We start from the raw sequence: 14017 nt of genomic DNA, 5'->3' as shown, positions 1-14017 counted from the left end.
GTTGACGTCATCTTTACGCTCCCTCTTCTCTGCACCTCCTGGTCGCTCTGGAAGCTTCTTTTCTGGCCCGGCTTGATGATTTAAAATCTTCTGCCATCGCCAGCCAATAGTCGAGATTTGATTCCTAGGACTCATCAGTCCTTTTCGTAAGATTATTCTCGACGTTTTAATTTCAGTATAAGTCGCGATGCCCGAAGTGATGGCTGTACCGAAGTTTTCTACTGGAGGCAAATACAATGGAGGGGCGTATGTGGACCGCGACAAGCCGGCTCAGATCCGTTTCAGCAATATTTCTGCCGCCAAAGGTAATTATAAAAGCAAAGTGTTTATAATTGTACATCTAATATGAATTTGACTACACTAATGTTTTATACGATAATACATTAATTTTGGCAGGGCCTATGTGTCATCAATTTCCCTTTGATTTGGTAAAACTAGCAGTTTTCTGTTATTTAAGACATGACTCCGAATTCAGTAGATCGTGGTGAATATCAATAAAGCAGTCTTTCTATTTTTAAACAAGTGAGAAACAATACATTCCATCTGCGGTTATCTATTTTCTACGTTTTTGTAAAAATCAAAATAATTATTTTTGATGATTCATCTCATGTTTTTGTTGTCAGCTGTGGCTGACGCCATCAGAACCAGCTTGGGCCCCAAAGGAATGGACAAAATGGTCAGTTCATCATGGCAACTGTTGTAAAGCTATTCAATGCCACCACTACCTTTTAATTTACTTCCTTGGTTTCAGATTCAGGATGAGAAAGGCGATGTGACCATCACTAATGACGGGGCCACCATCTTGAAGCAGATGCAAGTGCTGCACCCTGCGGCCAGGATGGTACATTCTGTCCAGTTGCATTATTATCGTTCAGTTACTGACTATATTCGCATGCAGGCAATAATCTGATAGAAAACGGAAGCAAATCGAAAGAATCGTTTACCGTACTTTACGCCCTAAGGCCCACCTAAAATCCTTTAATTTTTTTCAAAAGCTGATCATGCATCTTATAATACGGTGTGCCTTATATGTGGATCAATATTGAGTTGCAACAGGTCTCGCAACTACAGTAAGCAGCTCCCAACTCAACCTTCCCCCTGCAGAAATAGTGCATGGTGCATGCTGGGATATATGTACCGGCGTTTCGATTCCTAACAAATGTGTCATCATTTGAATTGGTCACTTTTCAGTGGTAAAGGAGGTGTTTTGTTTTAGCGTTTACAAATCTGTATAGACCAAATGAGGGTACAACAAAGCCTGCAACTGGACAACAAATATTTGAATCACACGTTAGGATGGTCTACAGCCTAGAGAAAATGATTTTACCTATTTGTATACGGGAATTATGTGGCTAAACAGACAGCTAGCAAAAAGCAACATCCATTGATGCACTGGTGCTATTCGGGGGATTTTGTATTTTTGTATGTTCGCATTATTGTGTTTTTTTTTTAGTACATAAATATTTGACACTGTTGGATTTGCTACACTCACGGATGTAAGGGAACCATGGTTGCGTATTATTGTTGAATGTGATTGCTGCAGGACTACGTCATTGGTGTTCTATCCCGGCTTTTTATTTTGTTTCCGACTGATCGGGGTGTTTCTGCGATAAGTACATTTTTAAATGGACAGCATATCTTGATTCCCAAGAGTTTAAGTTTTCTAATGATATGTGGCATGGCGTATTTCAGTGACTGGTGACATCGTATAGACTACGTGTCTGAGACACGTACTGTATTTGCTCCTCAAAGAGCAGACGATCGGCCGGCAGAACGTTAGGGGGTTAATAAAGTTTGACTAACCTAACAGACTGTTTTGTTGACGTTTCCACTGTAGCGCTGTATTGTCCGGTGAGCCTTTTTTAAGGAAAATGTATGGCAAAAGACTATTTTTGGGGGGTGCGCCTTACAGTGCAGAAAATAGTGTACTCGCATATGGATGCAAATAACTCCGTGTTCGGGCATAAACCGTTTAGCAGGGCGTGTGGAACAAGTGACGTCATTATGCAAATAGACTTATTTTCAGATTTTAATTCCTAACATTAAATAAAAGATGATTTCAGTCATTTCACTCACTAAATTTAACGAAGTAACGCGCTTTTTTTCCTCTGTACTCCGATGGTGAGCTCCATTCCTGCGCCTTGTGTTTACAAGATATGCTCGTACCTAGCTAGCCTAATGTATGGATTATTCATGGATGGATACAACTGTTGCAATTACAATATTCAAATTGATACACCTGTTGCACTTGGGCCTTGGGGAAACAAAATTCAAATGTCCTGGACAAATGCACATTAGAATTTTTAGCGAGTACATAGGTTTGTGTGTCATATTCAATGCTTTTGGGGCATAAAATATCCCAGGTAAAGGAGGTTGTGTGGGCGCACGTGCAATCGGATCACCCCTGTGTGCGCACAGGTAATCAAAATATGAAAGAACTAACCCAACCATTGCCATTGAAAAACACTTAAGACCTCGACCAGATTATTAGTCGCGTTTTCATTGCGTTACACACTCGGAATACTAGCAATCATTTATTTTTATTCATATTGCTGCATGTATCTGCATCTTACATGGATGACAGCAGAATGTTGTATGTTTGTGGGCTGCAGCTAGTGGAGCTTTCCAAAGCTCAGGACATCGAGGCGGGTGACGGCACAACTTCAGTGGTGGTAATTGCAGGTGCCCTCCTTGACGCTTGCTCCAAATTGCTCCAAAAAGGTAATGCAAGATGGCAAATCCCTTGTTTTGTGGCTCTGTGTGTGATTCAAGTAGGGCTGCAACTAACGATTGTTTTAATAATCTGTCAATTATCTATTCGATTAAAAAAAACCATTAATTTCCTCTTCTTTATTTAAACATTAAAATTTTGTGAACAAATAAGAAAATGGTGCTCAAGACAATCATTTACAATATTAAACAATAAAAAATCTGTCAAATGACAAACAAAATGCATGCAAATATATGCTATACAAATACACGTATATGTATTTTTTTTATGTACAGTGGGACCTCGCTACTTCGCGGTTTGACGTTCGCGGCTTCAGAGCTTCGCAGTCTATAATGGTTAAAAAAAATGTTTTGAAGTGGCTTCGCAGATTTTCACTTTTTGCAGGGGTTTTCGGCGGAACATCAGCGGGATAAGGCGGCCGGCTGGATGGGACGGGTGGGTAGCGGCGAGGGTCACTCCTGGGCCGTGCGACGGAGCAAGTTCGGCGGACGCGGCGTCACACGGCGCGACGCGAGAAAAGGTGGCGGGCGTGACGACAGGCGGCCGTCCGCGCGCGGCAGGCGAAAGGAGGCGGACGTGCGCGGGACCCCCGTAACTGTGTCTGTGTCGTGCGTATCACGCTCGAAAGTACCCGCGCTGCGGGTTAGGGGCTTGCTCGCGGGAGCGACCGAACGGCACCCGCGGTAAAAACCCTGTCGTGAATTTGTCTCTGATCGTCCCGGGCAAATGTAAAATCGCCCATCTGTACGACTCTTAGCGGTGGATCACTCGGCTCGTGCGTTGATGAAGAACGCAGCTAGCTGCGAGAACTAATGTGATTTGCAGCTGCGATTGGCTGGCAACCAGTTCAGGATGTCCCCTGCCCACTGCCTGGAGATGGCTGGGATGGGCTCCAGTCCCCCCGCGACCCTAATAAGGATAAGCGGTGCAGATAATGAGATGAGATTTTTTTTTTTTTTTTATGAAGGGTCTTCGCTACTTCGCAGATTTTCCCCTTTAGCGGGTGGTTTTGCTCACCATTAACCAGGTCTAAAAAAATACTAATTTAATTTTTTTTATGTATTAATTTTTTTTTTGGAAGGTGCGCCGCAACTTTGCGGATTTTCACTTATCGCGGGTGGTTTTGGTCCCTATTAACCGCGATAACCGAGGTCTTACTGTATATAAAGTGCAATAAAGGCAACTTTGTTGTTTAAGGCACATGAGCTTTTGGAACAAGAAATACTAATAATGCAACTCAGAAAACCCAGTGACACGTATTAACATCCCAAGTGTTTGTCAAATGACTTAACAATAAACAAAACACATACAAATCAATGGTATACTTGATGCTCATTCTAACAACCATTCTGTGGAAGTGGAGGTTTTTTAATGAGGCACATTTAAACACTGCTTAAAATTGTTTAACTGAAATCAAAAGTATTTCCTACTTACACACATACGCGCACAGTCATTGATGGGCTACCAAACAATTGTTTGCATCAGCTAGCTACCAGAGATGAAGGTTATATTTCCACTCTTAAAAACGCAGACTACGAATAAAAACAATAAATGTAGTGGCTTACCCTGCTACTGAGCTCCCTTAATCCTCACTGGTGACTCCATGATTTGATTGCTGCCTCGCCATCATGGAGCTCCCGTGCCATATCACTTTTGCAAAGCTTGCAAGTGACACACTTTTTGTTTCGGGTGCTCCCACTGTTGTGGTTTTCGGTCGAACTCCATAATCCCTGTCTGTCATGTTTCACTAGTTGATTTTGATTTTGCCTTTTGAAAATGGTGCCTCACTTTCGCACTCCACCACGTTGTGTTAAGCTCGCCAACTCACGCTGTGTGTGATGTCACTGGGTCTGTAATGTGCTAAATGACTCATAAATCGCACGACACAACAAGTTCTTTTAATGATCGATTTTAATCCATTCGTTGTTGCAGCTTTAGATTTAAGATGTTTAAGTAAATAAACTTCTATTTAGGGTGTACTTGTTGCTGATATCCTAAATTGGCTTTTAATGTCCATGTCTTCACCTGCAGGGATCCACCCCACCATCATATCTGAGTCATTCCAGAAAGCGGTAGACAAAGGTGTGGATGTGCTGATGGCCATGAGCCGGCCAGTGGAGCTGAGCGACCGTGAAACCCTGCTCAACAATGCCACCACGTCACTGTGCTCAAAGGTTGTGTCTCAGTATTCCAGCCTGCTGGCACCTATGAGCGTGGACGCCGTTATGCGTGTCATTGATCCCGCCACGGCCACTGGCGTCGACTTAAATGACATCAAAGTTATCAGGAAGCTTGGGTAAGATGCCAATGGTCCTTTTATTATTATTGTAAAAAATGTTTGATAATTAATTTGTCATTCTCTCTAAGAAGTGATTGGTGAAAATGACTGGCTTTTACTTGGTAAAATAAAAATTGTCCCCCTCAAACAGCGCTCAAGAGATAGACTATTATATCCATGATAGATGGTTGTTTTCATTATTTGGTGACTATGTTTGATCAAGGCCTCTCCAACAACATTTCTTTTGGAGGGCTGCTAATTGATATTATTACAAAATCGCTTCGCAAAATTCAATTTGAGTACTGGTTTTGTTAGGTCTAATTCACTCCAATTCAATACTATTTCTATGGACTAAAACATCCTTTCTTTATTTTACTTATTTATTTAAAGGTTATCTTTTTTTTTTTTAGTTTCTCCTAAAAATGAATGGTACATTTTGGGTGGACAATCTCGATTTGTTGTATTGAAATTATATTGGAGTATGAGAAGCAAACTTAATTCAATATTGATTATTTTTAAAACAAATTTAACCAAGCTCTTAGTCCTCCATGAAAGCAGACTGATATGTTTTCATTTCCCCCAAATAATCATTTTTGTATGTGCACTTAGCAACACTGTCCATTTGTAATAATATTAACAAGCAAAATGGCCCGGCATTTGCTGGGTTTGTCTGCCAGTGGGCGGTAGAGACTCCACATAAGCAAACCACACAAAAGCTGATGGTTGGTATTGTTTGGAGGTGCCTTGACAAGAAACCTAGCTAAAGACACTTGCAGAGGCCTTAAGTAAAAGTTTAAATTTTCATGAAATTCGGTTTTGTCGTTTGGCATACAAACACACACAAATCAGGATTTAAGTCACATACACAAGTTGGAATTTATAAAGTAGTTTAGATAGATTAATACATTTAGATTAGCTAGATAAGATTTGAGAAATTATGAACGGATCAATTTTTTTATTGTTGTTTGCAGTCAGGTCAATGTTTTCCCAAACGATCCAAAACAAATTGAAAAATGTGTAAAAATAAATGAAATAAGAATTTTCAAACTAAATTTGAAAATTGTGTTAGTGGTTCCCCCTATGTCCCGACCCGAAGCCTTCGTTTCGAGAGCGCCGGTCTCCTGGTGATCCTAAGAGCCATGAAGTGTTCCGCTGGTTCGAGAGCGTTCTCCATCCGGGCACCATTGTTGTGGAATGCTCTTCCCCCTGAGATCCGATCTGCTGCCTCAGTGGACATGTTTAAGTCTAAGCTTAAAACTCACCTCTACTCTATAGCATACGAATAACCTAAACTTCTTATATGTAATAACTTGTGAAGCCCTTTGAGACTATTTGTGATTAAGGGCCATACAAATAAAAATGACTTGACTTGCAAAAAAAAAACTATTCTAAGCCTGTAGCCTAAGGTAACACGCATGACAAATATTTGGTCATCTTGTGTTTCAGGGGCACCATTGACGACTGCGAGCTGGTGGACGGGCTGGTTCTCACCCAGAGGGTGGCGAGCGCCAGCGTCGGTCGAGTAGAAAAGGCCAAGATCGGCCTGATCCAGTTCTGCTTGTCTCCACCCAAAACAGACGTGAGTGGCCTCAAAGGAGCAAAGTCATTTCAAGTAATAATTTTTGCATGATGTCTTTTTTTCTTGTTGCAGATGGACAATCAGATTGTGGTTTCAGACTACGCCCAGATGGACCGCGTGCTTCGTGAGGAGCGCACATACATCCTTAATATGGTCAAGCAGATCAAAAAGGCTGGCTGCAACGTTTTGCTCATCCAGAAGTCCATCCTCAGGTACAATAAATGATGAACAAGGACTTAGACCGACAGCAACTCATCAATATTGTAAATCGGCAACTTTTATGATTATTGATAAATGTTTTAGAAGTCTCGTTTAAGTTCAAATTTTCGGCCAACCAACCTATTGTAATTTAAATTTCAACTTAATACTGCTTCATAGCCAATCCACTTATGCTAACTCAAATAATTGCAGGGACGCCCTGAGCGACCTCGCTCTGCACTTCCTCAATAAGATGAAGATCATGGTGGTGAAGGAAATTGAGAGGGAAGATATTGAGTTCATATGCAAGGTGAGTGAATAATTCATTTCTTTTTGTTTGCGGTAACGGGGAAAATACTAATGCCAATTCAAAAAAACACCTATGACTCTAATGTTTAAAAGTGTGAGGACTTCTTGGGCTTAGTAGTATTTCTGCAGGTTCCATCTAAACCTAGGGATGCAGTGAAATGTTTTAGGCTGAAAATGACCCAAAAAATGTACCCGGTTAGTTGTGAAAGAACAATAAAACGGAAAACGTACGGAAAAGTGATGTTATGATAATGATACGTCAAGCGCGAGGCGAACCATGTGAAGTTGGTTATCACTCAGGGAGACTTGGTGCAAGACCCGGCTACATATATTTCTTTTTGCACTCAAGAAGGGTGGAGATGGAGAATGCTGTTAAAACAAGACCTCTGTCAATATTTTACCAACAATACCAGTTTGTCACTCTGCTCCCACGTTTTTTGTTGCTGCCATCTGGACGTTGGCTAATGTTTAGATGCTAACATTACTGAGCTAACGTACTACCAGTCAGCAGTTTTAGTTCATCACTATTTTCTTTGTGAGACTTTCAGCATGCTTGTGCCTTAAGTAAATTTGCTGATGCTTAGCTGTGTGGAAAGAGATTTGATTTGTGATTTTTTTTTTTTTTACTAATTTGAAAAAGTGACCCGTTTGGAGTCTGCTCCGACTGCTGCACCACCATTATCAGCGTTATGTCCTATTCACTCTCCTGCCCACCAAAAGCAAAAAGGCCTCAGACGCATTCCATTATAAATTGGGGGAGGGGGGGCTGTTCTGTGTCGCAGTTAAACATTATTTTTCATCATAACCAGCAAGTACATAAGTAGAACAAAACTGGGTTTATTTAGCAGATTTACTTCATTAGTTGCACTTTGTTTACCAACAGAATTTTTTTTTCACATATTTAATCTTCATTATGGTTCATACCTAATGCAAACCTTAAGTTTATACTAAATGTTTTCCCAAACTTCAGTTGGGTAATCATCTGAATCCATCTTTGAAGTGGATACAAGAGGTCATTGTTTTCTAGGAAATGTGTGCGTTTTATAAAACAAAGTCATTTGATGAAAACCAAAACCCGGGAAATGTGATAATTTTGTTTCACACCCCCTAATATTAGATTTTTAAAAGTTAGATTTTTTTTTTTTTTTTGCCCTTTTGAGTCTTTATCTGAATGAAACTCATCTTTTCAGACAATCGGTACCAAACCTATTGCTCACATTGACCACTTCACTTCTGAGATGCTCGGCACTGCAGAGTTGGCTGAAGAAGTCAAGTTAGACGGATCTGGCAGCCTCATCAAGGTAGGCGCGATGGCCTTTCTGGCAAAATGAACTGTTCATGGTGACATTTCCCCTTGTCCTCAGATCACCGGCTGCACCAACCCCGGTAAGACAGTGAGCATTGTGGTGAGGGGCTCAAACAAGCTTGTGCTCGAGGAGGCTGAGCGATCCATCCACGACGCGCTCTGTGTCATACGATGCCTGGTCAAGAAAAGGTCAGTTCTTGTGTGTCTGCTTGTTCCAATGCAAACTAATTTTTATCAGTTTTGTTAAAAAGATATTTAAATGGAAAAGGATTTTTAATGGAAATAATTTCAGCCCACATGATGTTGATTTTTAAATTGTAGGAAGTAAAATGCAATTTAGTGGAATTGTTTAGGCAGATGTTTGGAGCCACTAAAAAAAGGAAGCCCTTCTGGTAAATGCAGTGAATCATTTCAAACCAATAATTTTTTTAGTGGGCCATTAAAGTCATTACAACTATGCATTTTAGTCATGTGAACATATTTACTAGAATTTCCTTGAAATGTAAAAAAGCACATAGACTGAGAAAAACTTTGAGTTGATGTTCTTGCTGTCCACATCAAATCCTATAACGGAGTTTATTTTGCACACTTCATGAGCTAGGTCCCCATGCTGCTGGGGGGTGGGACAAATTGAAGGAATTCTAAATGGATCCAAGATAGTCGCTCAGATGGCTTCGGCGTTCAAGCAAACACAAACAACAAATAATTTTTTTGCCACCTGTCCTTTGCTTTTCTTTTTACTCCTCTGCTGCCTCCATCTCAATTCCAAGCCCTTTCTGTCATGTCTTCATGTTTTATGTCCTAATGGGTGATATTAGTATTGTTTTTTTTCCTTGCGTAGTAATCCCTACAGATTAGCTACACGGAAGGAAAACCAGCAGTACTAATACGGGTCATCTTTGACAACTATGTTATTCTATTTCTGGTTCATGCTGATATTTTATATCATTTGTGTGATACACTGTCGTTGGGATATTCTTAATACTTTCTGAACCTCCTTCAAAGGCGCCCTGGCACATTTCCATCGTGCTGGGGCGTAACAAGAGGAGGAACATTAACGTTGTCGTGCTCCTGTTTGCTCTCACCTGGTTGTCATGAGAGCTTGGTGAGAAGGGAGCTGTCTCACATCCCAAGTTGTCCACTCATTTAACGTATTCTTAAACTCTTAAACATGCAAAATGTGAGGAAATAGTACGTGGTTTTGCATAAAATCTCTCTATATATTTTATCGTTATGTCGGGGTTTGCTTGAAATTTAAAAATGCTACTTGACATTGCCATGGTTCTTGCCAGTCTGACTCTATAGACCACGCAATAAATGAAGATTTCTTTTAAAGTATATGAAAATGACGCCTGCTCTGGTGGCTTGTCATCATGGTGTTGTCGCGTGAAGCGTCTCCTCATACTGGTCGCACTCAAGATGCCAGCTTTACTTAGAAAACCGGCTCTTTCGGCTCCCCAACGGCTTTTTTTTTTTTTTTTTTTTTTTTTGAGGTGGGGTGTTTTAATTTTAATTTCATTTTTTAAATGATAATTTATCAATAATAATTGAACATTATGCACCAGATTATTTAGTTATTCCATATATGTTTTACAGGGGATCCCTGAAAATAAAAATATCACAGATCTACCAAAAAAAGCAAAATACAAAACGATTTGAGCTTTTTACACACTGACCAGATTTAAAGTTGGACAACACACAATCCCTGAAAACGCAAAACCTTAAAATAAAAATAAAAACTTCAGTGCTTTACATACATTTTAAAATGCAAAAATTACTAACAATTCTATTCTAACCAAATTGGGCACAGATAATTTGAAAAACACTCAAAGTAACGCTAAAAGATTTCCAAGTCTCAAAGATTAAAAGATGGTATGCACTCTGCCTCGGAGCAATCAATATCATTAAAACGAGTCCAAATTTGGTTAATTTTTCTACTTTTTATACATACATCTTTTTTTTGGTCATCTGTATTGAACCTAATTATTACCAAACATATACATAGCTTTTTCAGTGTTTTTAAACAACTTTGACATAGCCAAGCTGCGTGTGCATTGTTGAAGCAGAATGGCAAAATTCACGTCAGTTCATTGCAGCCCAATGACACTAAAAGATTGTATATCATAGATGGAACAGCTCGAAATAACACAAAGTATGCGCTAGCAGCAAGATGACAACTTAAATTTAGTCATCATGGTCGACATAAAAAATGTTTTTTTATCAGCGCTGGATTTCTTCCTTCGAAGTTACCAAAAAAAAATTCAAAAACTTTGCCTGAGAGTACTTGAATTTGGCCATGAAAAAGGTGTACAAACCCTGAACGTCATCAGAATAAAGCACGCTTGCAAGCCAATTGCCTTACAGACAGACATATCCCCGGCAAAATATACATAAATGTGCTTGGACGTAGTTTTTTGTATCCTGCTGAACTGTATTGTTTTAATTTTTGTGTTTTCTATCCAGACTGAAACCGAAAATCAAACTGCTTGCGACAATAGTAGGTGTTGTCACGTTCGTAGAAACTTGAGCCCTACATTGTAACTAAAAACAGAGTTGCATGCTAAAGTGAATCGCAAATAAACTGAAAAATGCAGTTCAATGGGAAATAAACAATACATCTAGACAGGTTTTATGTGATATTTGCAGTGTAACATCTATATTTTACACCATGAAATATATTACGTTTTTAGTATGTGCTGTTCCCGACTGACAAGTGAACTGCAATACATAATTAAGATTTGTGAATTTACCTCTATGAAAAAGGGATCAAAACTTAGAATTAGATCAGACGCTACCTCAAAAGAAGGGTCTTAGACACAACCTACCAATCTGAGATCGGGAAACGATCACTCCTCTTCAGTACGATTGTGAAGTTTGCCCTCGTCATTCGACTCAACCACTGATAAGAATTTATCCGGGTGTATATTTAATTTTCTGTTTTTTTTCTCTGAACATCTGTCTTTGTTTACAACAATTGCTGTTTGTTTCAGAGCTCGCCTCATATGTTTTGTTAATGAGTTTCGCCATTTTGAAAGTGTGTTCACTGACATCACAGTGCTACAACCAAATGGGTCAACTTTGAGACTAATTTTAATTGAGTGGCACTGCATGGGGAATATTTTGCAACATATTTGCATAATTGTGGGAAGGAACATTACATGTTCTGTGTCTAATTGAAAAAAAAAACGTTTTTGAGAATACCTTTAAGAATCAAGCTTAAGCGTCTGTGCGTTCCTGCAGGGCCCTGATCGCTGGCGGCGGTGCCCCTGAGATTGAGCTGGCTGTACGGCTGGCCGATTACTCTCGCACACTTGCCGGCATGGAGGCGTACTGCGTGCGAGCGTATGCTGACGCTTTGGAGGTGATCCCATCAACTTTGGCGGAAAATGCTGGCCTCAACCCCATCTGCACCGTCACTGAACTGCGCAACAGGCACGCCCAGGGAGACAAGATGGCTGGCATCAACGTGCGCAAGGTATCACATTCACACAAACAATTTTGGGGGGTAGTTGGTGCTTGCTCTTCCGTTGTTGATGTAGTTTGCTGCACTCCCCTTAGGGTGGTATCTCCAACATCCTCGAGGAGCTGGTGGTTCAGCCGTTACTGGTGTCCATCAGTGCGCTGACCTTGGCCACCGAGACGGTCCGCAGCATCCTCAAGATCGACGATGTGGTACGTATGTGAACCTCGTTTACACCATACTTACATTCTTAAGCGAAAACTAAACTGAAGTCTGTGTTTGTGCTTTATTTTGCAGGTCAACACCCGATAGTTATGGCGCTTGTGAAAGGAGGCTCCAACCAGCCGCCCGTGTTAGTTACTGAGGCTCTTGATAGGTTGCATAAGTTAATAAAATACTTTGTTTGCGAACTGCAAAAGTGCCGCTTCCATTTATTTGTTTGAACATTTTCATAATGTGACATGCAAATGACAATGAAGATGAGTTGAGTTTTAAGGATTTAATCTTGGTTTAAAAAATGTCATACACACGTGGTTTTACGATTTACTGTCACAAAATATCAATCAGAATTTTAAAATAAAAGGAAGTTGATCTTTTTTGAACATGTTGTCAAGAAAAACCTTGCAAAGAAATGTTCAAACATTTGGGAACGTACCGCTTGCCTAAAAAGAAGTGGGGAAAAATTCTTTGTGCATCCGGCAGGTACCTGTTGAGGGAGCTGCTTTCTTTCCACAGGAAAAAAAAGTGGTTTGGTACCAAGAGGGATGGTTGAGAAAAGTACCAATTCCAGGATTCTAGTTTTATGCCATGTGATAGTTTGTTTTCCTTGAAAAAATACTTGGTAATTGTCACCCCATTAATTTTACATGGCTGTCTTTTTGTGTAATTTCAAAATTATGCTAAAGTCTATGATGCCTTTGTGTGGTTATTCATGATGTGCTGGAAAAAGCCCCAACTCCTTGCTCATCAAAGTATTTTGATTGATGTAAATGGACCTTATAATTGTGCAATTACCACCAAAGCTATACCAAAATCATATATTTACTTTTCTCTTCAATCACTGGGTCCTGTTTGTTTTATTTTATTTTTTTAAATAAGTCCCCTGGCGTATGGAGTATTTTTGTTTTAAAACAAGATCCAAATTCTGACCTAGGTTTAGATGTTGTTCTGGTATGCTTCCCCAAAATGACACCCTATACTTATATACCGTATTTTCCACACTATAGGGTGCACCGGGTTATAGGGCGCACGCCCCAGAAATAGTTTTTGGTCCTATATCTTCCATACATAAGGCGCACCGGATTATAAGGCGCTATAATGGGAACGTCGACAAAACAGTCAGATAGTTCAGTCAAACTTATTACCCCCTCATCATTCCAAAAGCTTGTAAAGAAGCAAATACGTGTCTCAGACATATACAGAAACAGTGTCTGGACGATGTCACTCATATGCATCGTTCCAAATATCATTCGGAAGGTTAAAGTCTTGGGATTCAAGAAATGCCAACCATTCTTTAGTTTATATTTTATTTTTTGCTTGCAACTTTACTGTGCATATGACAATAAACACTTGGAATTGAGTTTAATTTAAAAATGGATATCACAGAAACATCAAGATCAGTCTGAAATAAGATACTGGGAAAATATACAGCCGGAGTAGCTCACCGAAGTCGTCGTGTTCAATAATAATGTGCAACCATGGTCCTCTTATATCCGTGAGTGTAGTAAATCCAGGAGAGTAAAATATTTACAAATACAGAATAGTAAAACATGTTTTCTCTATGCCGTAGACAACCAAAATGCTATTCACATTCATCTTTTTCGGCCAATTGCAGGCTTTGTTTTGCCCCTTTAGCCTATGCGAGCCTGTAAATGATAAAAAGGATCCGCCTCCTTTACCTCCGAATAACTTCAGCCAATAGTGATCGATTCAAATGATGATTGACACATTGGCTGGGAAATGAAACGCCAGCATATCTATCCCAGCATACACCGCGGACGACTTCGCCTTCGGGGGAAAATCTAGTCGGCGTCTGCTTGCCTTAGTTGCAAGACTTTGCGACTTAATATTGATCCATATATAAGGCGCACTGTATTATAAGGCGAATGGTCAGTTTTTGAAAAAAATAAAGGCTTTTAGGTGCGCCTTATAGTGCA

At 40.0% G+C, this 14017-nt stretch overlaps 1 protein-coding gene across 1 annotated transcript; it reads left to right on the top strand.

The window, feature by feature from the left end:
- Window positions 1–6: 6 nt before the first annotated feature.
- cct4 (chaperonin containing TCP1, subunit 4 (delta)) lies at window positions 7–12279 on the top strand. Its single transcript, XM_088342328.1, has 13 exons — window positions 7–305; window positions 624–676; window positions 752–841; window positions 2613–2721; window positions 4763–5027; window positions 6456–6588; window positions 6661–6800; window positions 7000–7096; window positions 8286–8396; window positions 8460–8590; window positions 11642–11876; window positions 11960–12073; window positions 12159–12279. The coding sequence occupies exons 1-13, from the start codon at window positions 188–190 to the stop codon at window positions 12171–12173; spliced, it is 1611 nt and encodes a 536-aa protein (XP_088198454.1). The 5' UTR covers window positions 7–187; the 3' UTR covers window positions 12174–12279.
- The last annotated feature ends 1738 nt before the right edge of the window (window positions 12280–14017 follow it).

The sequence above is a fragment of the Urocampus carinirostris genome, chromosome 8 (genome assembly GCF_059441175.1).
Source record: "Urocampus carinirostris isolate Australia breed hairy pipefish chromosome 8, RoL_Ucar_1.0, whole genome shotgun sequence".
In the NCBI taxonomy this organism is placed as follows: Eukaryota; Metazoa; Chordata; class Actinopteri; order Syngnathiformes; family Syngnathidae; genus Urocampus; species Urocampus carinirostris.
Note: the sequence above shows the minus strand (reverse complement) of the source record. Positions and strands in the feature narration are given on the sequence as shown.